Source organism: Diachasmimorpha longicaudata, chromosome 4, assembly GCF_034640455.1.
Source record: "Diachasmimorpha longicaudata isolate KC_UGA_2023 chromosome 4, iyDiaLong2, whole genome shotgun sequence".
Taxonomy (NCBI): Eukaryota; Metazoa; Arthropoda; class Insecta; order Hymenoptera; family Braconidae; genus Diachasmimorpha; species Diachasmimorpha longicaudata.
In genome coordinates this window covers 10,539,913-10,565,428 of record NC_087228.1, presented here as the reverse complement: position 1 = coordinate 10,565,428, position 25,516 = coordinate 10,539,913, and the positions used below count along the sequence as shown (strand labels likewise).

Genomic DNA, 25,516 nt, shown 5'->3' with positions numbered 1-25,516 from the left:
TACCAGTGAAATCAAATAAATTTCATTCCATTGAATTCATTGATTTTCTTTTCCCATGAGCCAACCTATAATGAGCTTTATCAGTCAAACACTCACCAGTGACTTTTCCATAATGTTCCCCATTTGCCCATTTGGCAATAATTCTAAGCCCACCGGATATTCTGTCAACCATAGAAGGATTACACATTGAATCCGACTACACGTCTCATTTGTATTGAATTAATTAATTGCACCGACCCTATAACTCTCCCCCATTGATGCTCCATAAATTTATCAAAAGTAATTTAGGATTCCGCACCCCCGTTGAACTTTTCATGTTGACTTTCTATTACTCCTCGAAAGAATTACATGGAAGTTGAGCGGCTCTCCCGATGAATAAAATAATTACTCAGAAAATACGATGAATATTGGAGGTCATAGATATCAAATGAATACATCTTTGATCGTTAAAATTTCAATTACAGATCATTGAGACGATTCTCCCTCAACTGATGCGCTTCGAGATGCATGGAGAAATGGATTAAATTACATTTGCCGTGGATTTAGGATGGATAAACGTAGCACCGTGAAATTGCTCCGGATTTGGCCGGAGGAAGGGAGGCGGTGTAATAGAACTGTTGAAACGTGCCAACGATTCATGTTATATAATACATACATCCGGATATTCAGTGAGCCTCTCGTCGGCGTCCAAATGATCGTAGAGAAATCCGTGCATGACCCAAAACCATTTGCCCACTGGTCGATCCGGGCAACCCCCATTACTACCACGGAGTTGTTCATTCTTCCCATAAGGGTCTACCAGCATCACTCGTAGACTCGACACATAAGCGCACCGAAGCTCCCGCAGTATTGATAGTACATCTCTGACCGACACGTTCGGCATGCAAAGGCCCTATGAATAAAAATGACTTTTTCGATATTCCATGTTTATACAGGAATAACCGGTTTCATGTACTATCGGCCGTGGAAAATAGACCCCATGAACACCATGAACCCTGAAAAAATCACTCCTCTCTTTCTACCCCTCTGATAACTTTTTTTATTCCATTTTGATAACTCTATGCATTCTTTATGGCGACATGGAGTGGGAGGGGCCTGATAAAAATCGATTGGGGACTGAGATGATCGATTGAGGAAGTTCAAATAAAAAAAATAGAAGAAATAATCGGCCGTTTAACTTGGCCAAAATTAATTTACCTCGAGGATTTGACAATAGCTGTGATATCTCTTTTGGAGATTGTGATAATCCTCGTGCTTGCGGTCCCACAAATTCGGGTACTTCCCGAATAACTCGGTGATCCTACACAAATCATCGTCCGACCACTCGTCCATATTTTCTATAACGATTGTCACGGAAATAGTGTGACATTTTCAATGGATTTTCACGATATTCATTCTCCGAGTCACTTGAAGTCTACACGTGTATAATTTCGATTTTCCGAGACGTGGGCTGTTGCGTGCCCGCCATGCCGAGTGATATTAGCCGCGGATTTGAGTGAAACTGACGGGGACAGTTGACAAGCGCGGAGGAGAATCCCTCTAACCGCACATGACAATGCAGTAGTACACTCAACGTCTGTCATGACACGTTTTCGTATTCACGAAGAGTGATAAATGTGCAATGTCAGTGCAATGTACATTATCTAATTAACATACGTATTTTTGTTTCCCCATTCATCCCTTGTAGACGTACCCGGCGAACTTATGATTATTAAAACCTTAGCCCGAGGTTATCCTCACATTTATGATGAAAAAAAATTCTCATAACCGAGAGTTGCTCCAGCGGTGGTAATGAATTCCATTTTCATAAATTAATTTCTGCTTCAAAAAACTTTAAATATATTTTATTTATCAACTTCAGGGTGAAGCAGTCTCCCCTGAGCAAACATCAACCCCCAAGAGTTGATTGCATTTATCTGATTTTCAATATTTCTCGATATATATTTTCTTCCTTCATGCATGGAACCATGAGAACCTACCCCCAGGCGCTACCAATTGCGTATGTACCTGTTCACTCCCTTTCCCATCGTCTATACATTTCTCACCCCAAGAAAAGCTCCGTGCGTTCGGTGGCTTTGTTTACCATATATGATTTTGCGCGTGTTCCATCGGCTGCTGGGTGGCGCTGAGAGTTTGGATTTTGCTTGTGCAAGCAAGTATTTTCCAGGCCACCGGCCGTGCATCCCTCTCCCTTCGTCTTGCCTTCTGTGTCCTTCCTCGACGCACTGACGGAGAGGAAGCGGGCGGCTGTGTGCCGGCAATTTTTACTGCTGCTCTGCACGTCCCACCACCCATGTACAATGCTCAAGTACTTGTCCTCTCACACGTATACTATTTCTACTTGTTAACGCAATCCCCCGGGGAACCGTACTCGTGACTGAAAAAACCGGTGAAATTCCATTTCACCTGCATTCTTTGGATTAGTTGATGAAATATGTTAATTGTCAACATTTTATCGTTCAACAACCTATATAATGGAATTATTTTACATTGCAGGCATTCTCGCGGCATTCTCGGACATGAAGACTGTGCTACTGGCATGTCTTGCTACCCTGGTGCCCCTCATCGTCGCCGTTGCCATTGTATTTGGAGTCAGGTAAAATCAATAGTCCATTATTCAGAATAAAATGTACTTTGTTATTGTTAATTAATATTGTGAGTTTTCCTACAAAATTATACCCACTATTAATATCTTAAACTGTCAGATAAATCGGATTGTGTTCTAAATCCATTTTATTTTCAATTTTGTTCTTGAGATTCATTGAGTTTCCCTTTTCTTCAAACTCGAGGTTTATCCCCCTTGTCTTTTTGATAAAAGCAATCTAATTTCACACCTCATAGAACAATCCACCGACAATTGACAACTGTACACGACATTTACGGCCACAAAAGCCTTTCCATAAACCTTCTCCGATAACGTCTGACGTATCTACGAGCTGTCTACTTAAGCCTGTGACTCTATCGATCAGCCGGGATAAACGACTAAAATAATTTCAAGACTTCCACCTATTATTCCCCTTTCTTCATTATCTCTTTGAGCAACATGAATGATGTATTTATCGAGCAAGTAATTTTTCCCGGATCAAAGTGCAGTGAAAAGAGAGAAAGTATCTCTAAGCGGGAGTAACGATACTCGGATTTTACACGTCTTTGAAACTGTTCTTATCACATGAGGGTGATGTAGGTCAGCTTACACACATGTACATACATCGTTTTTCTCGTTGAACGCGCCCACACTCTGTCGAATAATAGGAGAAAAGACTTCACGTTGCAGTCGCTCGCCATCAGGGGATTAGTGTCCAACGTATCCCAAACCTCTCAACAACATTATCTCACCTTCAATCCTTCACATTCATCTCCGTCGAGATTTCTCCTCTCCTTTATACGTCGGGTACACCATTCAGCCTCGCAGATTTAACAATTGTCATAAGTCAACAGAAGGCTGCATCGGTGAGGGGAAACGCTAACTCCATATATTCACCCAAAGATCGAGGAGAGTGGGAGTCCTCGAGACCATAGTGACATTGATTAATGTCGCAATTCAATGTACGCTGCACTCACTGTATCTCTCTCTCTCTCTCTCTGCGCAGAACTGGCTTAAACTGCGACGCGAGTATTTCAGCAGGAACAGTCCGTCAGGTTTTCTCACTTTGTGCACCTCACACCCACGCGCTATAAATTTCTACGTTGATGGATCGAGATATCGATGGTCACTATATAAAGGGAGACCCTTCATTCCCTGGTGGCTATTTAGTTCTTTTGGGTAACGACATTTTGGAGAGGAAGTGTCGGGAATTATTAATTTTAATTTTTGTATCAGATTACATCCATTCAAGCCTTCAATAAAAATTAATGCAATATTAATTTAGGGCATGATAATCAGAGGAAAAAAATCGGATAAATCACGAACAGTTATCAACTAGCGTATACCACAAACGCTAATGACCCATTCGTGGAGATGAAGGGCTTCATGAAATTTGAGTGTTCCGCGTTGTGGCCAGATTAATTGAGGAAATTTTTCATCAAGACACGGATTCTAGTTACCTATGATGGAAACAGCTCTAATATCGATAAAAGCAGTATACGCCCTAGTGATAGTATCTCGTAACAATATATGAGCGACTATTCATTGTATTCTAGCGATTATAACCGCCCACTGTAAATTCTTATTAAACCTTTCAAAAGGCGCTCGCCTAAATTTTTTTATCTAGTCTAATTAGAATTTTTTTACCATAGCTCTAGAATTTTTGTAATATTCTACATTTCAGGCAGGAATAGACAGTGGTTTTTTCCAATTTTTTAAAATAACACCTCATCCAGATCCTTCTAGAGTTACCAATTACTCGCGATGGGGATTCATCATTAAAAACATTGAGTAACTGTAGAAATATCTCTACAGTAACTCACAACGAAACTTGATATTCGTATAGATCGATATAGTATTTTCTATCTCCACTGATAGATCCCCTATGTGGAGACAAATATGTAGCCAAAATAACCAGATTAGATTTTTCTAATATTTAATGATATTTCCTCTGTCTTCAGACACGCGTGGAGAAAATACAGGCACCGAAGAACCGGAAGTGATCTTCCCTGGTACGGGGGCGTGTGTTCCCGAGGCGATACCCCGGATTCCCTCCACCATCGTCCACACTCTGGCAGCATAACAATTCAACCAGCGACCAGAATTCTCTCAGCCCAAGACGTAAGTCTCGCAAACCCAATAATTTAATTCTTAGTAATGCACATGCGCCCCTCAACCCAAGTCTTTAAAACACAGTCAACCCTTGGGCCCGATAATTCTCCAAATCTGCCAGACCCCTGCGATATCGTGGACCGTAAAAGTGACGATTCTGGTAGTAGTTACGTGTACGTTGAATCGAGTTACCAGGTGAGGCAGTTGCAATATTAGGGGAGACGTGCGGTTCGGATAGTTTCGAGTTTGGAAATTGGTTTCTCTCGTCGGGAGTAAACTCGCTGTGTTACTACCAGTGCACCCCTCGCTGTGTTCACCCGGTCCCTCTTCGCGCCTTTTAACCTGGATGCTTTCTTGCCTCCTACAGCAATCCTCGACGAGGTCTTAGGATCCTTGAGAGATAAACTTTTAACACGGCGCGCTCTATTAAATTACTCAACTCCAAGTCGACCAATTTTTATCTGTAGTTTAATCCCAAGTGTTTCAATCTAATCGATCGAGCCATTTACTTGGAACAATTTTCAGACTTATCAAATAAATTGTTCTCGCCTGAGGGGGGATGTCAGTGAGTTTTGAAGGTTTCTAGGAGATCCAGGGACACGTTGAGCGACTTTTGATGGACGATGGGAGATGTCGGAAGGGAAAGTTGACGCAAATCGATTTTTCGTCAGCCATTTTTCAAAAAGAATGGGGAAAAACAATCGTAAATCAGAAATGGGGGGTCTGGACAATTAAAAAATATTTTAAATGAATCCGGGGGACACTAAGGATTAATTTAATGGTTTAGTCATTTAATTTGATATTTTGTTCCCAAATTATTCGGTTTGAATGTATGATAAATCTCACTCGGTAGCCCGAGGGTCTTACAGATCATAATGATCTCTCTTTACAGAATTATTACATAGGATCCATTAATCAAGGGGTAACAACGAAAACCGTGCCTTGAAAAGCCAAAGATTGCGCCATTCTCTCTGTAACTGATTTCCCAAGTGCTCGCATTAAAGAGTAATGATGGAAGAAGATTAGTGTCAAGGAAAAGCTGCGGTATCCTGAAGTTACTGCAAGCATATCTACTAAGCGTTGAATAAAGACCCGAACTTTGAAACACTGAGGTCATTTACGTCCAATGAGCCCTGGGCATTTACTGCTTGAAATTCAGTGAAATGGAATCGCCAATTATAAGTCGTTTCCAATTTTGGAATGTGTAATTAGATGTGACATAAAATTAACGATTAAATGTCTATTTTTCGACGAGTTCATTCCTATAATTAATAAGAAATTAGTCGTTAATCAGTTATGTTAATGGAACCCTTATTCATCTCGAAAATCCATTAAATTAGAGCTCATCATTTCAGGTATTTCGATACAACCGTCCACTTGCAAATTCATTTGCATAATTCAATATTACATTTGATTGAATTTTCCGTAGATCGATCATTCGGAACCAGAGGTATTTATTTTTAATGTTTTTTTTTCCGGGCCATCGCATAATTTCAGAAATGATCCTACGTAAATATTTTGGATGCTCTTCTTGAGGCAAGAGGGGGCCAAACATTTTCGTTGGTGGATATTGCATTATGGTCAGTGGAGTGATAGAAGCCTGGAGCACCCTCGTTAATCTATACTACAAATAAAACGGAAATTCAACAGTATGCGAATGGATGAATTAATGTTGAAAGTTGTAGTTCAAAAACAAAGTTTAATTCATCCTCGTTATACCTAGGAGATACGCCTGTGGCTACTTCGTAGTTCAGTCTGTGGGATTATAATGCATATTGCTAATTCGTAGGATGACTCTCCAGGATTCTCTATTATGAGATACGGAGGGATATGCGATTGCCCTCGAGAGTGCTAACGAGCTTTTGTCCTCGAGAGCATCTAGACATCACTAAGTATTTTCGACATTATCAGTTAATCGCCCTCGGTATTAATTATTGTCAGATTTCAATCAGTGCGTGACTGGGATGATTGAAAATGTTTTTGTGGAAAATAAGTGAATAATTAGGCCCTCAAGGTAACAATAGCCAATCACAACAAAATTGATAGTATGAATATCGTCCATTTATGTGCTGAAATTCCTCGGTAACTATTTTATCTCTACATCCGCGGATACAACTCCCCCAAAACACCACTTGAACAAAAGCAAAGAATTAATCCACTCTACATCCAGCTAAGTATTCCTCAAAGTAATTTGCGGAGTTATTGTTCCTAACAAATCCCGGAGAAGTTTCACCAGTGCATCTCCAGAGACCGTAGCACTAATCTTGAGAGCTATCTCCTAACAATACCAGATGCTGTCTACGGACTATTTGCTCGTTGCGTGATTATTTCAAACAAGTACCACCTGGTGCATCGACGAATGCATTTTTTATGAAATTTTCAATTCAACTTCGTGCGTTCATCCCACCCTGGCACTCTTCACATCCCTTTCCATGGCCTCCATTGAATTTCCTCAGAAAAATTGTTATTGCATACGACATAAAATTCTCATTGTATCCGATTGCCGAGAGCTTTTTCTACAGATTCTGTTGACTCTACGAAATTAACTTTTTGCTACTGTTCTCAAGAACATAGAAACAGCGACAAGAGGGGGTGCGGAAGAGGGAGGGATGATAAATGGATGATACAGTAATTGTGTTATACGCAGAAGTGTACGGCCAGTGGATTCAAAATTACGGATCACGAGAAATAGCACAAGCGTGGAAAATTGTACTCGCCGTGTGATTAAAAAAGTTGAAAGACTTTATTGTTCATTCTCATCATTTTTTACTTCCATTTTTTTACGGGAACTGGTTGGAAGCACTTGGGGTAGCTCTATAGAACGAGAGAACGTACGCGAGTGCAAACCTGGTCACAGTGACAACGGGAAAAGGTGGTGAGGGGGGAGGTGAGGATGAAGCCATGCATGTAGAAAACCATTTCAAAATTAATTAACGTCTGTCCGAACGAATAATTGAGAGCTTCATAACGGGGTTGAAAGCCTCAGCGAAAGCAAACTTTCAACTGTTACTTGAAAATTGGGGCTCATATTTGTTACTAATGAATGGCAGGATAATGTATCCCGTTTTCTATTCACAATACACTTTATCGTGGGTAAAGATTGAAAAAGAAAGGAACTGCATGTACCGTGCGGGAACAATTGAAAATTTTTATTACATTTTTGCGGTAGAAGTTCCGCTTGAAACCCCCAGCAACTTGTTTGGTGAAGGAAAGTCAATAAAGTTATTGCCTCGAGGAGATCTATGTCAAAAAGAATGGAAAAATAAATTTAAAAACCTGAGAGGAATGTTCCGCAATTAAAAAAGATTTTCCGAGGTTTTAAAGAAGTTGAGCTTTTTTTTATAATCGATAGGAGTCCTCCCTTTTTCACTCGTGAAACTTCTTTCCAGAATAATCGATACAAGACGTTCTTTTTCCTCAGAACTTTTTCGTCGAAAGTTTATCCGGACTCACACGATCGCCTTGGGAGGAAAAATTTACAAAAAAAAAAATTGAGAGAGACAACTGAGAGAAGATTGGTGAAAGAATGTAAAAATATAGTATTCGATTGCACGAGATATTCTGGAAGCGTTTTGAAACGTCGTTGTGTATGTAGGAGTGGGTTGTATGTGCGACAGAGGGAGGGGAATGAGGGGATGAAGCTAGAACTGAACGACTGCCAGGATTTTTACATGTGATCTCGAGATTGTTGAGAAATGAACCAGTTCTATTGTCGCAGCCAGAGCTGAGCCACATGACATCAGGATTTTCAGTCATTTACAGACCATTTGCGGAAATTCTGAACGATGGAAATTTTCTCGAGTGAAATTATTCTGAATAATTCCTATTTTTTCCCGAAAAAATCCCGGAGCTTTCCTCTCCCCTCAAGTCTGACTGAAGATCAATCTTGGGTCCACCCGAGGATCAAGAAAATTATGTAGACCATTCTAGATGCAATTACTGATGGGATGAGAGTCCATTCGAGGGGATAAGGGTGGAATATACTGTCGGTTGATTTCCAGCGACAAATTGCCCGAATAATTCCAAAATTGAATGACAACGGTTTCGAGATCCCCCCACATCATATGTAGACCGAAAACTGCATCCAGTGCTGGTGAATGTTAGTGGCCTCCACTAGTTTCTAACCACCCACCCACCACCCGTTTCCGCTTTCGCCATTCTGGAGAGGAAGCCAATTCGAATGAAATCCAATCACGTTTTGGGCTGTGTTCCGAGGTCTTGATTCTATCCTTTCATAGATGCACGTTCAATGCTATTGGAATTTCACGTTCCGAGTGTAAAATTTGTTACCCGAAGAATTGGGTATTTTTAGTAGATTTTTTTCAGCAATCAATTCCGGTGAACTAATAACAGTAGTTAAAGAATTATTTGCGGAATACATTGGAGTTGAATGGAATTGAGTAAATCCACCCGACAATCACTTCCAGACTCTTAGATTTAATTAGCAACTCATTAGGTAATAAAAAAAATCTGACTTGTGAGATCAAAAAGCTCCTATCTCACACGGCATTGCGGAAGGTGTTCTCTCAACATTCCCCTGTAAAAACCCAATCTCGTATTTTTCTCGCCCCTCGTTTGCCCTCCGAGATTACCCTTTGCGGTGATGCTCATTTCACGCGACGCAGCAGAATCGCTGCGCATAGTCGTTGCGCATCGGCGGGGAGAAAGCGCGCTTGAATTCTCACCGCGAGACTGATGCAAGATTTACAAGCGCGATTAAATGCCTGACCCCATAACCTCCAATCGCACTGATAACATTCCCTTTTCCCTTTCCCGACGATGTGCCGTGATGATAACAGTAGCTAAGTGGTAAAATGAGATAAGTTGATATCTCTGACTCGAGTTTTTGAGCAATATCTCCCAGTCTAAGTGAGATAGCAGAATTTTTGTTATGACATTTGTTGTAGTACTCAATTTCCTCCATAAAAAAGGTTATAAAAAAAATCCCTATCTTCCCTAGATTTCGAGATATGCACCGAACCCTGGTCCACCGTCCAAACTGACTTATCTCCTTCTATCGCGTCTCTTCTCTTGTTAAATGAAGAGCAAAATGCCGAAAATTGTGGAAATGAGGATCATCAAGAGGTCAAACCCTGTATCCCTGGGGTTGTAAACCTCCATCTCATCCACCCCTAAACAAAGCCTTGAGACTCGACTGAACCAACATTTCAAAACGATCTCTAATCATCTCAGCTCTTCAATTAAACTCTCCTCGTATAAAAAGTAATTCTCCCTCGCCATCGTCTCTAGTCTTTACGACAGAAAGACCAGCACATAAGTAGAACATGGAACCGCACAGAAGAATGAGCCGAAGTACTGCAGTGCCGTAGGGGTTCTCTTCACTCGTACGGTGTTGCGGTTGCAGTGGCTTAGTCGGTACCTTCACACACGCGGAGGCGCCCGCAGGGCCTACTCCTACAATGACAAATCCCTTCCTTCCACCCTCTCACAGTTTACCACCACACTGAAATCCAGTGTCGTGTGAATGATGACAGACAAGGGGCAGAATGGCACAAGTATGTTCAAAGGGAAAACCGTTGAATCTCATTGCTGACCCTTTTCGATTCTGTGTTCCATGAGAAAGATTTTTTTACGTCGCACCATGTTTTTGGTAAATAATAATAATAACAGGGAGAAGACACGTAGAGCTTAAGCTCTCGATGTATGTGGCAATGAGCAACACTGCCAACTGTTCGTGTACCCGCAAGTTTGCGGTCATGGACCAAGGGCTGCTGCACACGTGAGGCTGCCCTCCCCCTCGCCCTTCGTCCCACTCCGATACATGAAATTATCGTCTGACACGATTGTGGAAGGAAAATGCTGTGCAATGGATTTTTTCGTTGCACACAATTTGGATTTTGTTTTGCATTTTTAATTTTGCAAACCAGAGGGCAATATAATCTGAATTGTCTGATTCACGCGTTGAAATAACATTTTTCATCTCTTATGCCGTTTATATTGGCTTTTTCTAGAATTTGTTTCGTGAGCTTTTAACCTCCACCATCATGTTGGTAATTAGAGGAGGAATTATCCAACGGCATTCACACATCCCCGTGAAATAAAACAGACCGTGAGGTGGAATAAAAATGCGATGAAAGAGATGACTGACCTCTTCTCGCGAGGTATCGTGTGTGTATACCAGAATGAACGAGTGGAGAGAAATACCGAGAACGACGAACAGGTCACGACATCATGGGAAAATGGAATGGAACTCTCTTTATATCTGATTCTGATAAGAGTATTTTTTAAAATACGAGAGAATTTTCGGGCATTTTTTTTTGCCCCCCACCCCCAGAGAGTGTTTTATGCATTGATACATCTCATCAATTCTCTCACTCTAAAAATTGCGAGAGAAAAATTTGTAATTTAAAGACGTGGAGATTTGACATTTCACGTTGTCGGGAAATTTATATGTTCGGTACAACTATTCCCGGATGAAATTGTATTTCAGCATTAAAACGACACTCGAGTGCCCCGAGAAAAGAAAATGGAAAAAATACGATTGGATAAAAAAGAAGTGGAGGAACGAAAAATACAAGTTATCGCATCGTCTCCGTCTCCTTTCGAGGTATAACAGCATTCCGCACTAACGCTCTACGACCTCACTAGCATCCCCCACTCGAATGGGTGGTCCTCGGAGACCTCTTTTTGCCGTTGATGTGCACTTTTATTTCTCCTCAACGACGATTTCTATTTCACGGGGAGTGAAACTATGAGACAACTGGGATGTCATTGGAGGTTGTAATAGTCAAGTCATTTGCATAAGGGAATTGGAAGTAATGAATGTATGATCGAAACAGATGCATATACCGCGCATTAAGTGAAAGTACCTATCATCTAAATCACATATATGTAAAACCCATTTCGTCAGGTATTTTCCTACCGCGTGGACAGTTATTCGAAGCGCTCATACACCGCCCCGGCCGATAAACAATAAGATCTGAACTTTCCAATCCATTTCGTGTACAAGATCGTCACAGTATCGATACAAAAAAAATTGTTTATCATACTCGACAATACGCCCGAAGGCGATTTCAATGCATGGGAAATATATCTATACCAGACTTTTGCGATTCATTTCAGATACGATCGAACGAAATTCGTAAGCGGCTTATCCGATGGCGAATTGGGTATGCAAACCCGCGGGGATAACGTCACGGCAGCTGAAACACCAAAATGAAACGTTGTTTTCTCTCTCTGTCTGTAAATATATATATATATGTATAGGCAGTGGAGTTACAGACCAATTGTACCACTAAACTGGTGCACGTTACACCACTACACGAAGCCGCATCCGCACTGACCGAGCAATGCTGGTTGAATTACTCCCATATGCAAGAGACGAGAGAGGACCACGGGGTTTGCCTCTCGCTCGAGAAATGTGCCAAACCCATAAGGCATGGGGGATCACCACATGACCGGATCGTTAAGGCTTTCCGTACCTATGAACCCAACTGACATTTACCCGCGGTGAATTATTTGCCAAAAATAATGGTGATCAGTTACACCAGACGATTAATTTTAAAAATCTGGTGTTGGGAGGGTAGAATGAAACAGTCAACTGATTATTTACCCTGATTTACGTCGCACCTGAATTACGGGGTTTTATTTATCCATCGGATGACAGATTAATTGATAGATCCATCGTTATGGTCACAGATGTATTTATAGTCTGTCATCACCGTTTGAATTCCGTCCGGGGAATAATTTCAGGCAAAAAAATTTATTCCCTCATATCTTCCCCCATTTTTATTCACCCTTTGAGCAATTAATGTCTGCCCTAAGCCCTTCATCCGGCGTAAATTCTCCGTAATAATTAATTGCATAGAAGATAACTAAATCGTGAATGGAGTTCTTCGCGCTTAAATTTGCCCGGATGGTAATATCCGTCATGAAATTTCCATACAATATCTCGTCCATCGGTTGAATTATCAACCGTAATAATAATAGCACAAAGGGATGCCCTATATGCGGGGGGCGGAGAAAGGGTATTTGGACGTAGGAGAAATGCCCCAATCGTTTCAACGTTTCCGGTTAGCCGCGTCTCGCGGGGATTTTCATCGGCAGCCCCACTGCCCACTATGTAGCGGTAAAACCCTGGAGTGGCTTATGAGATCCACTTTCAGCCGCTGGACCATTGACTCCAGTCGTAATCCTTCTCTTCCCCCTCCCCATACCCGGCGAATGAGATAAAAGGCTTTTTTCCAATATTTTTCTGCCTTCACTCTCACCCATTAGATGCCATTGCACGTTTCAACGATTCGTCATGTACTCCGATGGATGGTCACTACTGAAATTCATTTATTACTTCATTTCGGTTAATTTTTTCTCATGTTATGCTGCAGTGGATGAGCGAATGCTCTTTATCTCCCCTTTACCCACATTCTTTATTTATGGGATAGCAATTAGGGAAGTTGGAAGGGTGAATTATTGAGGGAGCAATTGGGAAGGGAGAAGTTATTAGAGTTCTCAAAGGTAAACGACAGCCGGAAGGAATTACGTTATCATTTCCCAAGCTCGTTCTGTTTGTAAAAAGAAATTTCATGAGGTTCATTAATTTAGGCCTTTGCAATAGCTTTCGTGAAAGTTCTGGGCGATCAATGGAAAAATAAAAAATGATAACAACTATTACCGTGGAAAATAAAATATTCACAATACCATTTCTCTGATGATTTATTACTAAAAACTTGAGAACGATTCACCCGCTGATTCCCCCACCCACTCGTAACTTTCCGCTTCAATTTTCTCCTCCCTTCGCCCCTGGTCTCATCAAAGAGCCATTCACCAAGATTATGGAAATACATCATTTTTTAAATTCTGTACTTTCAAAGTGCGACGCAAGTATGTAAATAGTGGCCTCGTTCCTTGAGACCCTCGAGCATGCTAACATCCTCGTAAAATGCAACACCTCCTGCCGTCCTTTACCACTCGCTCTTCCCCTTACAACTCCAGAAAAGTAGCATTTCTGATATAAATATTTACCGAGCCTTTTTCCGGGTCCATTTAGCGTATAAAAGTTTCCCGAAAAGTCACTACTGAAGAAGGAAAAATATCAGTAACACATTCCTGCGGCTTTTCCCCCAGCAAATGACGACAGCCAACAGACGTCGTTTTCTCCCGCTCCGCCGGCTTCTAGTTCTTTTTACCCACTTCGAGATAGTGGAAACGAAACCTCGAGCCCAGTTGGGTCGGGATTTTAGATATGCAGACATGTCGTCGTAAACGATCCTATTAAGGTTAATGGGCATAGCTCTCTCCCCCCCCCCTCCCATCGTCTCTACCGGTTATACTTTTCTCAACTTGCAAAACAGTAATACGGACGGATATTTGGCGAGAGAAGAAGGCTCTTTTAAACAAGAAGGCAGGTGCTAGGTGTGTCAAAAATATCTTCTGCTCGAAGCTGACGAGCACTGCTTCATGCACCTGCTAGGCCGCTGCGAAGTATTTACCTGCATTTGAACTTAAAAATTCTAAATAAGAAACAACCCAGACAATAGTTTCTCATTCAAACTTTCGCCTGACTATCTGAAAGACTTTTTCAATACCTAACTAATATTGAAGTGAACTCTATTCACTGTATTGAAACTGTATTCAACATTTCACCAGATGCTTCACTCGATGCCACTTCAGTACCGTAAAACCTGTTGCTGAAGGCAGCTCATTAATTCCTCCTCTCTCCCAAAAAAAAAATATCATCTCTGAAACACATAGAACTGTGGCAAAACAGACAAGCAAGGAACAAAGACGTAGCATATTGTCATATCAAGGCAGCAGCTGAAACAGAGGACGTGAAAGGGGCCTTGGTACAAATTTGTTCAGGAGGGGTTGGAAAAAAAAACAAATGGCAACGGTGTCTCTCTTTTGAAGCTGTGCACAAGAAAAAAATCCCTAGAGCATTTTTCTCCTCTGTCTGTGCTTCATCCAACAGTCGTCCCTATACGACGATCAATTGTTCTTTGACAATTTTGAAATGAAACGACAGAGATGAAACTTTTTCCCATAAATAGATGTTTCGACAAGTGTGAAAAGGGCTCTCATATGTGGAACACGCTCCAGAGGACGATATCTCTGGAGGTAAAATGGATAAAATGGATTCCACTCATCTCGCCCGGTCTTTTACGTTCAACAAAGTTCGTGACGTCTTTACCGTAGCTTCCCCTTCATCTCATTTTTATTTCCTTTTTTTTCTTGACTTAACACTGGACTCCACACACTGAGAATCTCCTCTGTTTTCCTTGAAAGGCGCTTGCGTATCCCGGGGCATCCTCTCTCACTAATGCCTACTCTGACAGCCAAAGAAATAAGGTGAGGAGCTAAAAAAAGGGGGAGGGGGTAGAAAAAAAAGAAGAATGTGCTTAGAGTGCGATGCTGCAAGGTCGACTGTAGAACGAGTGAACAGACACTTCACGGATCCGGCCGTGGAAGCAAGGAAGGAAGGGATGATACATTATACTTCATGATGGCTAAGGTCAGGGGGCAATCGGACGTGGTGCACACTGGGGAACTGGTGGAAAACAGGAGCCGAAGCGGGGAAGAAGAGGAGAAAGAAATATATACAACAGATCCAAGGAGAGCATGAGAAACTACCTAAGAACATTTCCAAGGAAAAATGTACCGAGTTTACGCTGAGAGTGAAACGAGATGGTTTTGGAGTAACCCAAGGACGCTAGGCGAGTCGTGCCAGTGCTGAAACACGTAGTGGCTGTTAAAGTGATGATGACATCAGAGAAGTCTTTTGGGAGAGCTCTGGGTTCCGTGAAACGGGATACATTGAAAAACGAGATGGGAGGGGAGGATGGGCTTTTTGATGATAAATTATACACCTGCATGAAGGAGGGAAAGTGCAAAGGTGACTTGTGAAGGTTGTTCGGGGACTGACATCCCTCGGTCGTTCGATTCGCCTTTAAATAACAAATGGAACTGAGGTCTTTCCATCACAAATATCCTCGAATCTCGATGGATTATTATTATGAGTATAAGCGCACTTGAGACGGATTTTTGGACATCGTCCAAGTCTCCTGATACACGAGAAATGCTCTGAAAGTACTTATCAAACTTGGCGCCAAGACAAACGTTGCGAGTACTCTGGCAACTGCTTCCACTGCGATTGTGATCTTTACGATAGGAAATGTCTTTAATTGGGTACCTGCTAAATATCCCGAGGCACACGGTCCTTTCCGGTCAGCACGAAGTTGCTGGAAAGAGTCAAATAAACGCTTCATTCTTGTATTTAGATCTGGTGTATGATGATTTCCTTAAACAGATTGAAAATTCGAAGCGAGTCGATGTTTTTCTTGATATTATTGGCATGAATTTCGAAGTAGAGGACCCGGAATAATACAATAGAGAATTGAATGAATGTGAGGGATTTACATCGGGATAAAATTTTCTTGGTTTCATGTGGTATGATGAATGAGCTTGTGGGACAATAACCACTGGGATCGGGGCGTTACAGAGGGTGGTTGGTTGGACAGAAGTGCGCTTATACTACGACGAATTAATAACGTCCGCTGAAACGATGCAGTGCAAAATGCCCAGAGACCACAATTGTCCAGCTTTGCAATTACGTTGTCATGGGAACGACTATGACGTTGGGGGTGAGGACTGAAAACCAGAAATTGTTGAATACAGCTGTGGAGTTGGAGTAGAAGAAAGGATAGGAAGGATGAGGAGGAATGGGTTGGTGAGGACTAGTTGCTAAAAGATCGTAGATCCAGTGCCTAGTCAGCTCCCGGAAGACCCTGGGACATCCCGTGTGCGCATCAACCGAGACATCTTGAAGGATAAAATGTACTTGCCAAGATTTTCGCTGGGGGATTTCACACCAGAGGGCCAAGTATTCCCCGATGAGTACCGGGAGCTGGTGAAGGGATGCCTACTTTTCCCCTTACGTCTACGCTTTTCAATGCTCATGGTCTCTTTCGTCTATCGTGAATTTTTAATCCCTCATATTGCCTCTCTCCGCTTTTATATCCTCCTCTCCTGAAATTTCCAACCCCCACTTACCCTTTTAATCCACCTGACGTACTAATTCTGAGGATTTACATAAGTACTCGAAGGCTCTGTGAAAATTTGATATGCTGAGAGACCACTTGCACGGCTATTGCCGGTTTTAATCCCTTTGCTGGCCTCATCACTTGTCACGTCTCGTTCTAGAGCTGTACAATTGGAGATTGGGGCAATTTTTTGGTGGATTCTCTTGGAGATTTCGAGACTAATTGGGAGGCTATCGTGCCGCTTCGAATAATTTGGAGGTTGTGCTCTTAAAAAAACAATCTGACAGGCTCCATTCCACTACAATTAAAATTACTAAAATACTTATTGAATGTCACTATTTCTAAATTTCTTCACTAATGCGTGGCACCAATCGTGACAGTTATAAAAATCCTGACGGTTTTGAAATGATATTTTAAGTCACACTAGAGAATAGGATTGGCTTTTTTCCCCCCAACGTATCATGATTGATGTATCCATAAAAAATTCCAAAAAGTTTGATAAATTGATAATGCATTCTCCCAGAATAAAAGTTCCCTGATGAGACTCTCCAGAAGTCTAATCGAGAAATATCCGGAGTGGAACTGAAGCACCTGTTCACACGCCTGAAAATGTTACCTCAGATAAGTGCACTTTTACAGCCTTCTGTAGGAATACCTTTACATCAAAACCCAAGAGCACAACCACTGTCGCGTCATTCCAAGCGTTGATCCCTTATCTGATCCCTGCATTTCAACCCTTAATCGGCCAGTAAAGCCGACGATATAGTGGGTGGATCGTCTTCCGCTGGTTTCTATCCTCTTTCTACCTTTGGAAGACTTCAAAGAGAAGAGAGAAAACATTTCAATCCACTCTTGTGAAAACTCTTCTCCAGGAAATTACTGGCAGGTACTTTAGAAAAAACTGGCAAAACTTTTCATTCTTTTAATGCCAAAAGTTAATAAATCATTTCTGAACAACTTTTATCGTGTAGTATTTTTTTAGTACCGCATAATTTAAACTTTACTTTTGTTGTCGCTTTAGCAAACTGAGTTCGACGAAAGCTCTTTTATTTTACACTACATTTTCACTAGAACTAATCAAAGTTGGTGACGGCCATGTTATAATCCATTCTGCATATGCCAAATATTTTAGTATTTCGAATGAATCATAGATTGATAAAAAAATAAATTTTTATATATGTTTTTCTCAAATAAACTGTTCTTGTCGGTGTGATGTATCTCAAGGGCAATAAGAAAAAATAATCAACCCTTGCTTAGGGTGTTTACTGCCTCCCTCTCTCTAGAGAGTACAGTAACTCAGCGCCGAGTACTGCTGTAAGGATTCAGGGTCTCGTATAGGATATAGTGATCAATAAATTCGAGTTATTTTATCTCCAACGAAGCCTGGGATATTCTCAAGAAAAAGTGGAATACCCTCGGTGGAGGTTGATTTGTTTCAGTCGTTTTCTGAGTGTATCGATCAATGGTGTAAACATCCACAATCTGCACTTTTTCGAATTCCCCTCGCATTGCAGCGTTACCATCTACCATCAGTAACATTCTCAACAGCTAAGTGCTATTATCTCGCCTTCCCTATTTGTAACAATCATTGCAGAGCATCCTTCATCGTGTAATATCATCTCGGTGCGGCGTAGATTGCAATTTATTTTCCCTGTCGTCGATGTGAAAAAAACTGGCACTGAAGGTATTTTCTTGCAGTAGCGCAGTGGTAAAATAAAGTGAGTTTACTTATCTTCATGAGTGAGTTCCTCGTAAATATTGGTATCGTCATGTTCAAATTCCACGTCATGGTGAAGTAATGTTTGAATAGGAGTGAGGAAGGGCAATCCAAATGGTTCGTAAGAATATGAAATTGACTTCCCATTAACATTTGACTCCAGGTGAGAGAGTTTCAGCAACAAAATGTTTACCCCCTCAGACCAGAGACAGTAACACCAGATTTTTTGCTCTACATGAAGTTTGGTCAACAAATGTGGGGGGTGCGGATTGGATATTATTTGGGAAAGCCGGCAGGAAAACATCCCTAAAGCTCCTATTTTATCCCATCTCCTGGAGTTATCCTCTAATCAAACGATACTTTCAGCGTTCCACGGGTTCAAGCTCCCCATTAATTTTTTGTTCATTGGCTGCATGGTACCCGGTGGTCCATATTGTCGGGCTATCGCATTACACGTCCCTCTCCCCTATACAAATTGTCACATTTGAGTCCAAGATTTATAATATTTCATAGCTTTAACACTGAGCCCTTCAGCCTCCTGTCTACCTCAGATAAAGACAAAAAAAATCTGTGTCTCTATCTGTAAGAAAGCTATTTTCGTGTTTCCATTCATCATGCATGAACTGGGTCACCGTGATTTTCCTCGAGTACATCACTATTCCGTAGAAGCCCCTTACTATGTATTCTCCAGGCGAAAAATGTGAATATCTCGGGGAAAAAAAAAGAAATACCCGACTATCGTACATAACCAATGACACTTGTCTCCCAGTGGGGGAATATCTGAGTGAACATCAGATGCAAATATTGCGCAACAGAATATAAGAACGATGAATGAAGGGATTAGACAGTGAATCAGCGACTCGCAAAGCCATTGTGAGAGAAGAAAATTCGAGAACATAACTGAAATGAAGCAGAGTGTGAGTGAAGAAGAAAGGATGCTACATTTTTGCAATATTTATGGTATCTTCCTCTAACTTTTGTTCTTCCCTCAAGATTTTTATTTTTATTTCTTCTTGGCTGAAGAATTTTATATCGTGCGTTTTTCCTATGGCAAAAAGAATGGATGACAGTGCGATGGGGGGAAGAAAGATGGGAGTTGGGTATAGAGAGAAGAGCGAGAAGGTGAAGCGAATGTTTAAAAAAGTTTCTCCAACGGAAAGACGGATATTGCGTTTCCGAGTATTTTGCCTTGCCTCTTTCAACTTTTATCATCTGGACTTTTTTCAGTTTATAGTTCAACTGTGTGTTACTCCATCTCCTCAATCTTTGTCTTATTTTCCACTACATTTTTCTGTCATCCGCATTGTCGGATATTCGGCGGGGATCAAAGAATCAAGGAAATATCGAATAATCAGGAGGGGAAATTCAGTTTTAAAAAATTCTGATCCAGTTTGTATCCGGAGTCATTGGAGGCTGATGCATCCTCATGCTTTTACGACCACTCTTGATGGCTCATACCTGTCCCGTCCATCTAGATTTTACGGTGGTTTATCCGAGGACGACGAGGAAAATGAAGAATTACGATGGGAAAACTGAGCAAAAAGTGGTAAATAAAAAAAAAACGTCGTCGCATCGTAGATTCGTTTATCCTGATGTACTTCCACCGATGGTGGAGAGTTGGACATATACAGAGGAGTCAAAAATTCGGTGGAAAAAAAAAACGAGAACGCAGTGGTCTCGTTTCTCGAATTTTCACATTCTGCCGGGGCTTCAGTGCCATTTAGATGGAGTGTTTCAAGAGGATGAAAAATAAAAAAAAATCGAACAAACTAGTCGCGATATATTGGCATTTTTTTTGTCCAACAATTTTTTTTTTCATCGACGCCTGTCACGCTAGACAGATTTGAGTGCAACGTGTGGCCACGCCCGATTTTCCGGCGTTTTGCGAGTCAACAGAGACCGGCATTGCCTCCAGCGAAAATACTGATGGGGAAAAAAAGGAAGAAAACGAAATAAAAATCGAAGGATACGAAAAAGTAGACAAGGGCGGCAGAAAGCAAAAAATCCCCAGAGGGCGAACTGGAAAAAATGAAACGCAACGCGTTTTCAGTGGTGAGGTCACGGCTGTAGAATTAATTGGTCGTTTTCGTTGCGAGTTGCTCTCACGGCTACACTGGTACATACACATCGGTACAGAGTGTGCCATAGCGTTCAGTTAATTGGAAAAACGTCTATTCCGATCGTTTGGAGGATGAAAGAGAACCCATCCTTCCCCTGCCCCTTCTCACTGAGGGTGTGCGCAACTCCACCGTCAGGGGATGGAGTTAATGAGAGTGGATTGCAAGCAAGATGGCTTGAGAAAAGTATCAAACTTTTTATTGCATCCGAATGCCATGAGATTTCTCAGTCTGATCTTTCTCTATATCACAGATTCTCTTCAATTATCTTGATTTCCGATTTACCAGAACAATTTATCGTTCTTCAATCTAACGAATTTCGTAAAAAGTTCGGAATTAACGCAATTAAAAATGCCCCAACCTCGACTCGATGTCCACCTCAATCACTACTTTTTCAAATGTAATTTTTCTTCGCCCTCGTTTTGTCCGTGAGAATGAAAATTCAGTTACAAAAGTGTTCTTATGAATTTATTCAGCCCATACACTTTTACGGAAGATTCAAACGTGTTAATGAGCAATTCCCTGAGGGTTGTTAAACCGTACACCGCGATCAAGGGTTTAGCCGTGCGGTTTTGTCCTCCAATAATAATCCGTAAGAAAGGGTAGAACACGTTGGGGGCAGAAGAAAGAGACGAAGCCCAAAATGCACAAGAGTATTACGTACAAAAGAGTCAGTGGGTGCACCTAAGTAGACCCACCAACTGAAGAGGCACAGAAAGCTAATTATCCGCTTCGCCTAACAACTTTACCGCACGATAAATAACCTACCGGGACATTATACCGCGGTACCAACCTCAACATTTCGGTGGATATTCTCCTCTGCCATGCTCAAATATACTACGGTCTCCACTTTTATTTTACTATTTTTTTTTTACACTTCATTGCTTATTTTATCTCCGTTTATCGTAGCCAACACCAGTGCCCGGACGTGCTACAATTTCCCAACACTAAAATGCCTTTTTCTGATGATTCATGAGAAAGTGAGAGAGATGATAGAACATTATAACGGTATTGGTTCATTATTTTCCTGTTGTTTAGTTGATTTGGTTCCCTACTCACTGCACTATATTCTCGCGAATCCGCCCTGGCCACAAACCTATGAATCTTCCTCTGGAATAAATCCTACCTCGGAGAATTTATTCCGGCTTGACTGCTCACGAAGGTACCATCATCAAACTTTCCACAAGCTACAAATACATCACCCTAAAACCTGTCAGAGAAAGAATGCACACCCGTATACGAGAATTACTTCATGTTCCTGTGGAGTCTTATAGAAGAAGACGATCTGAGGAAATCGAAAGACGGTGGGTCAGACCTGTTGTGAGATTTGAATGACACCAAATGAAATGAGTGAGAAGTAGGAGCCATTGTCTAGCCGTTGGCAAAATCCCTGAGGATCCTGAAGGTCTATAAGTTTTCTACTTTTTGTTCCCTCAATCCCAGAGGCATACCTCTTGTCACCTACCAAATGCTGAGAGGATAGTGTCAGTAAAAGCCTCGTCTTTCGACTCCGACAAAAAGTTCAATGCTGATGGGACTATTGGTTATACCCTCGGGTTTTTGCTAGGGTGTGAAATTCACCGCGATAATTCTAGGGACATTCATTAGCTACTGCAAACTTTACAAGGGATAAATGGAACACAGAAAGAATTAAGAGACTTTTTAAGACATTTATCCTCGGGAGGATTAATTAAACATTAAATGTTTTATGGGGTAATAATGAACTTTATCACCACATTTTAGCAGCAAAATCAGGGTAGAGCATCAAACATTTAGCTAACTGGCCGCGAGATTTGATAATCACAGCGCCTCCACCACATGCCATGAATTCCCTGCTCCAGAATCTTCGATAAACTTGATGTAATATCCATGAGGCATGAGAATTCAATAACGCATATTATCAGAAGCATTTACGAAGAATTTTCAACTAAAAATTACATCCGATTGTTAGGGTATGCACTCATTAACCCAGTTTACGATACGTTCCGAGTTGATCGGTAGTGCCTATACTTTTATTTTATTGGACGATGCAAATTCCTGAATGTATCGGGGATATGGAACATCAGCCGGATGAACCCTGTGGTTACTCTCGTTGGTGAGTGGCCATGAGTCTTGTGGATTTTGTGAACAGTGTGAACAATCCCCTAAAATATGAGGAAGATTAAGATCTCATATATTTTATTAGTCCACCGGTATAATTCTGGTGTCTTCACCTGAATAGTCTCCACAACTTGTCATAATCGTCAGTCTGTCTCGTCAATTCTATATTATCATACGCGTATGGTCCCCGCTATTGTGCGGGAGCCATTGTTTTCGGATGCATCCCCTCCCGGTTCGTTTTTATAGCAACTATCTCACCCCTTTCGATTCACCCATGCAGTCTTCCTTCCTCTCTCTCACCATCTTTGGTCTCCTCACTTCTCCTATCGGTCAATGCCCCAATCCTCGTTTGCGTTCTCCAATTGCGTTTGCGCTTGCTAACACACCGCACCTACACCCCAGAAATGTGCGGGCTCAAGGTGTGCCATTAATGGCTCACCTCACACACACACACTGAGATTCGTATCAGATTTTCGTCTGTTGAACGTGTCTCCCACTTCCCATCTATCCCAGTGCTACCCGAGGTGAGGATTTCCGCGTCTGTTGTTTTTTTTCATCGTCACGTGGTACACTCATTTGTTTCATCTCGTTGAAACCCTTTTAGTATCTTTTTTTTTTCCGGTGGGCGCTTTTTTGGCCCCTTTTCAATGCCGATATCTCGTTAATCTTGCACGCCGTGTTGATTGCTGCAGTGGAATGTCCCGATTAATTCAGGAACTAGCGTCGAGAATTGAAAACGAGATTCAGAGAAAGACGTCGGAAAAGGTCTCGCCTACCAAAGACAGCTACTGTAGAATAATTGAATAAGATAGACTTCCAATCGTGTTTGCCATGAATTATTCAAATAGACGAAATATTTGTAGAATACAGCTGCCGTTATCAGATGCCCATGATATTTCGATCGTCAACTTGGTGAATTTTTATTCATTCGAAGTGAGAGAAGTTGCAACGAGCACCACTCAATATCGGCTACGAAAGAAATTGAAAATATGAAGTAAAAAATGTATAGAAAATTCGACGTATGTTTATTGAACACTTCCGTATTCCTTTGGAGTACCTGCAATAGAAATAGTTGGAAAGTGTGGAATGGGTACGAGAGATAATTTATTTCATAAATTTATGTCTACGGAGGTATAGAAAACAAATGGGCTGATAATATTTCGCTCGTGCTTAAATAATCCAGCGCCATTCCAGTCCCATCCGAGTTTAACCTCTAACGGATATTGTCAAATACTGCGGTGAAATCAAAATGATCTTCACTGATCCGTGAATCCCTCGCATGTCCGTCAAATGACCGGTAGTCATGAAAGTGACGCCGGCATTCAAACGCTTCATGCTGTCATCAACGGCAAATCAAGCCACTGAGGAATCCCTCGAATTGAACCGAAAGTCCCCAAAACTTCCACCCATAATGTACATTTACCAGTGGTTTTGGTTCTATGCGTTCATTGATCATGAGGCAATGCTCATTATCTAATAATTGCGATTACTGCGGATAACCAGTCCATGAATAGTTATCAGACCGAACGGATATGCTAAACAGACAACTAAATTTGCCATCTGTAGGCATTGGACGATTTCGGAGGCTTTCGATGTATATATTCGACATGCTGAAACTGGTGTGCCAAACCGTCTCACTTCAACAGGGGAATACATACACCTAGTGTGTTGCCTCGGTAACGCAAGAGAGGTATCGTTTGACCGTTTCACTACGCACATACTACCTCTCATACCTAAAACCATTTGCATATATATGTTCAGATGTACGAGTATATATATATATATGTATGTTTATATATATGGGTATAGATATTGCGATGGTGTCTCTCTCAGACACTGAAATACACAGAAGTACACTTTATCAACGCTGCGTTAGAAATGGTTTATCGATTACATCCATATCAGCGATAAATTCTAGATATTCAAACAGCTCATGGACCTATCAACGCGTCCTCGTCAAGAGGGTGAATATACCTGAATGATGATCAAAATAATCGTTGACTAGCCCTCGTACAAGTGGATCCCCATGACTAAAAGAATAAACGTTTATTCGGAATTGAAATTCTTCCACTTCACGAATCGTTACGTTCTCATGGCGATATTATTTTTCATTTTGTTACACCTGAAGTGGCTCTTTGACTCGAAATGCACGTCACGTTTCACTCAAAAAACCAAAATTAAAATCATTTGATCGTGTCGATAGCAAAACCCTAAATGATGTTTGGCCAAAGGCTATTGATCTCGTTCCAATAGTTCTTGATACCCATTGATGGGCCATGGATTTGACACGTTTCGCCATTCCATAATGAAAAGGCAAACATCAAAGCTCAAAGCTCAATAAATATACTGCCCTCTCTGTCTCAATCCATTCATGAGCATCAATCGGAGGCTACTGGCATTTGCAGTCAGCCTTTTCCACAAATTGATTGCCATTAAATCCCCGACAACACGAAACAACTGTTCACCGATACATGTCAATGAATTGATACCGCTACACGTTATCGTCCGAACAGCAGCGAGAGAATATTCCCGAAAGTGAACAATAGAAGGAATAAGACAATTTGTTGAAATAAAAATGGCGAAATGATATCATAACATGAGGGCTGCCAGATGGTTATTTGATTTTTTTTTAGAATAGAATGCACCATTGCAGTCTAAATGAGTTATCAATAATATCATTCAAAATATGTCAATCACTCGCGTTATCAACGTCCCTCCACTAATTGTGACAGCAAGATGTCAATAAAATATAAATAAAAATCAACAAGATATTTTTAAAAATCCCACCATCTGGCAACTACGGATACATCGTAGGGTATTCGTCCACATCAAATGGTTTTGTTCCCTGCGGGCGTTATATGGGCGTTCCTAGAACAATGAATACATTTAG

General features: G+C 41.3%; 2 protein-coding genes across 5 annotated transcripts in view; one reads left to right on the top strand and one right to left on the bottom strand.

Annotated features, from left to right (window-relative positions):
* Positions 1–25,516, top strand: part of LOC135161437 (uncharacterized) — a 103,488-nt gene that overhangs the window by 25,428 nt on the left and 52,544 nt on the right. Inside the window, exons 3-4 of the mRNA XM_064119000.1 lie at positions 2,497–2,596; positions 4,546–4,705. Coding sequence (XP_063975070.1) covers positions 2,497–2,596; positions 4,546–4,705 — 260 coding nt within the window. The remainder of the gene's footprint in view (positions 1–2,496; positions 2,597–4,545; positions 4,706–25,516) is intronic.
* The window catches only part of LOC135161438 (uncharacterized), a 72,358-nt gene that overhangs the window by 38,430 nt on the left and 8,412 nt on the right, over positions 1–25,516 (bottom strand). For 3 of the 4 annotated variants that reach the window (XM_064119003.1, XM_064119002.1, XM_064119004.1), the window contains exons 1-2: positions 1,198–3,786; positions 656–892 (exon numbers count right to left, since the gene is read on the bottom strand). In XM_064119003.1, coding sequence (XP_063975073.1) covers positions 656–892; positions 1,198–1,332 — 372 coding nt within the window. In that variant the 5' untranslated portion in view covers positions 1,333–3,786. Of the gene's footprint in view, positions 1–655; positions 893–1,197; positions 3,838–25,516 lie in introns of those variants that run through there. The other variant, XM_064119005.1, reaches the window with a different exon arrangement.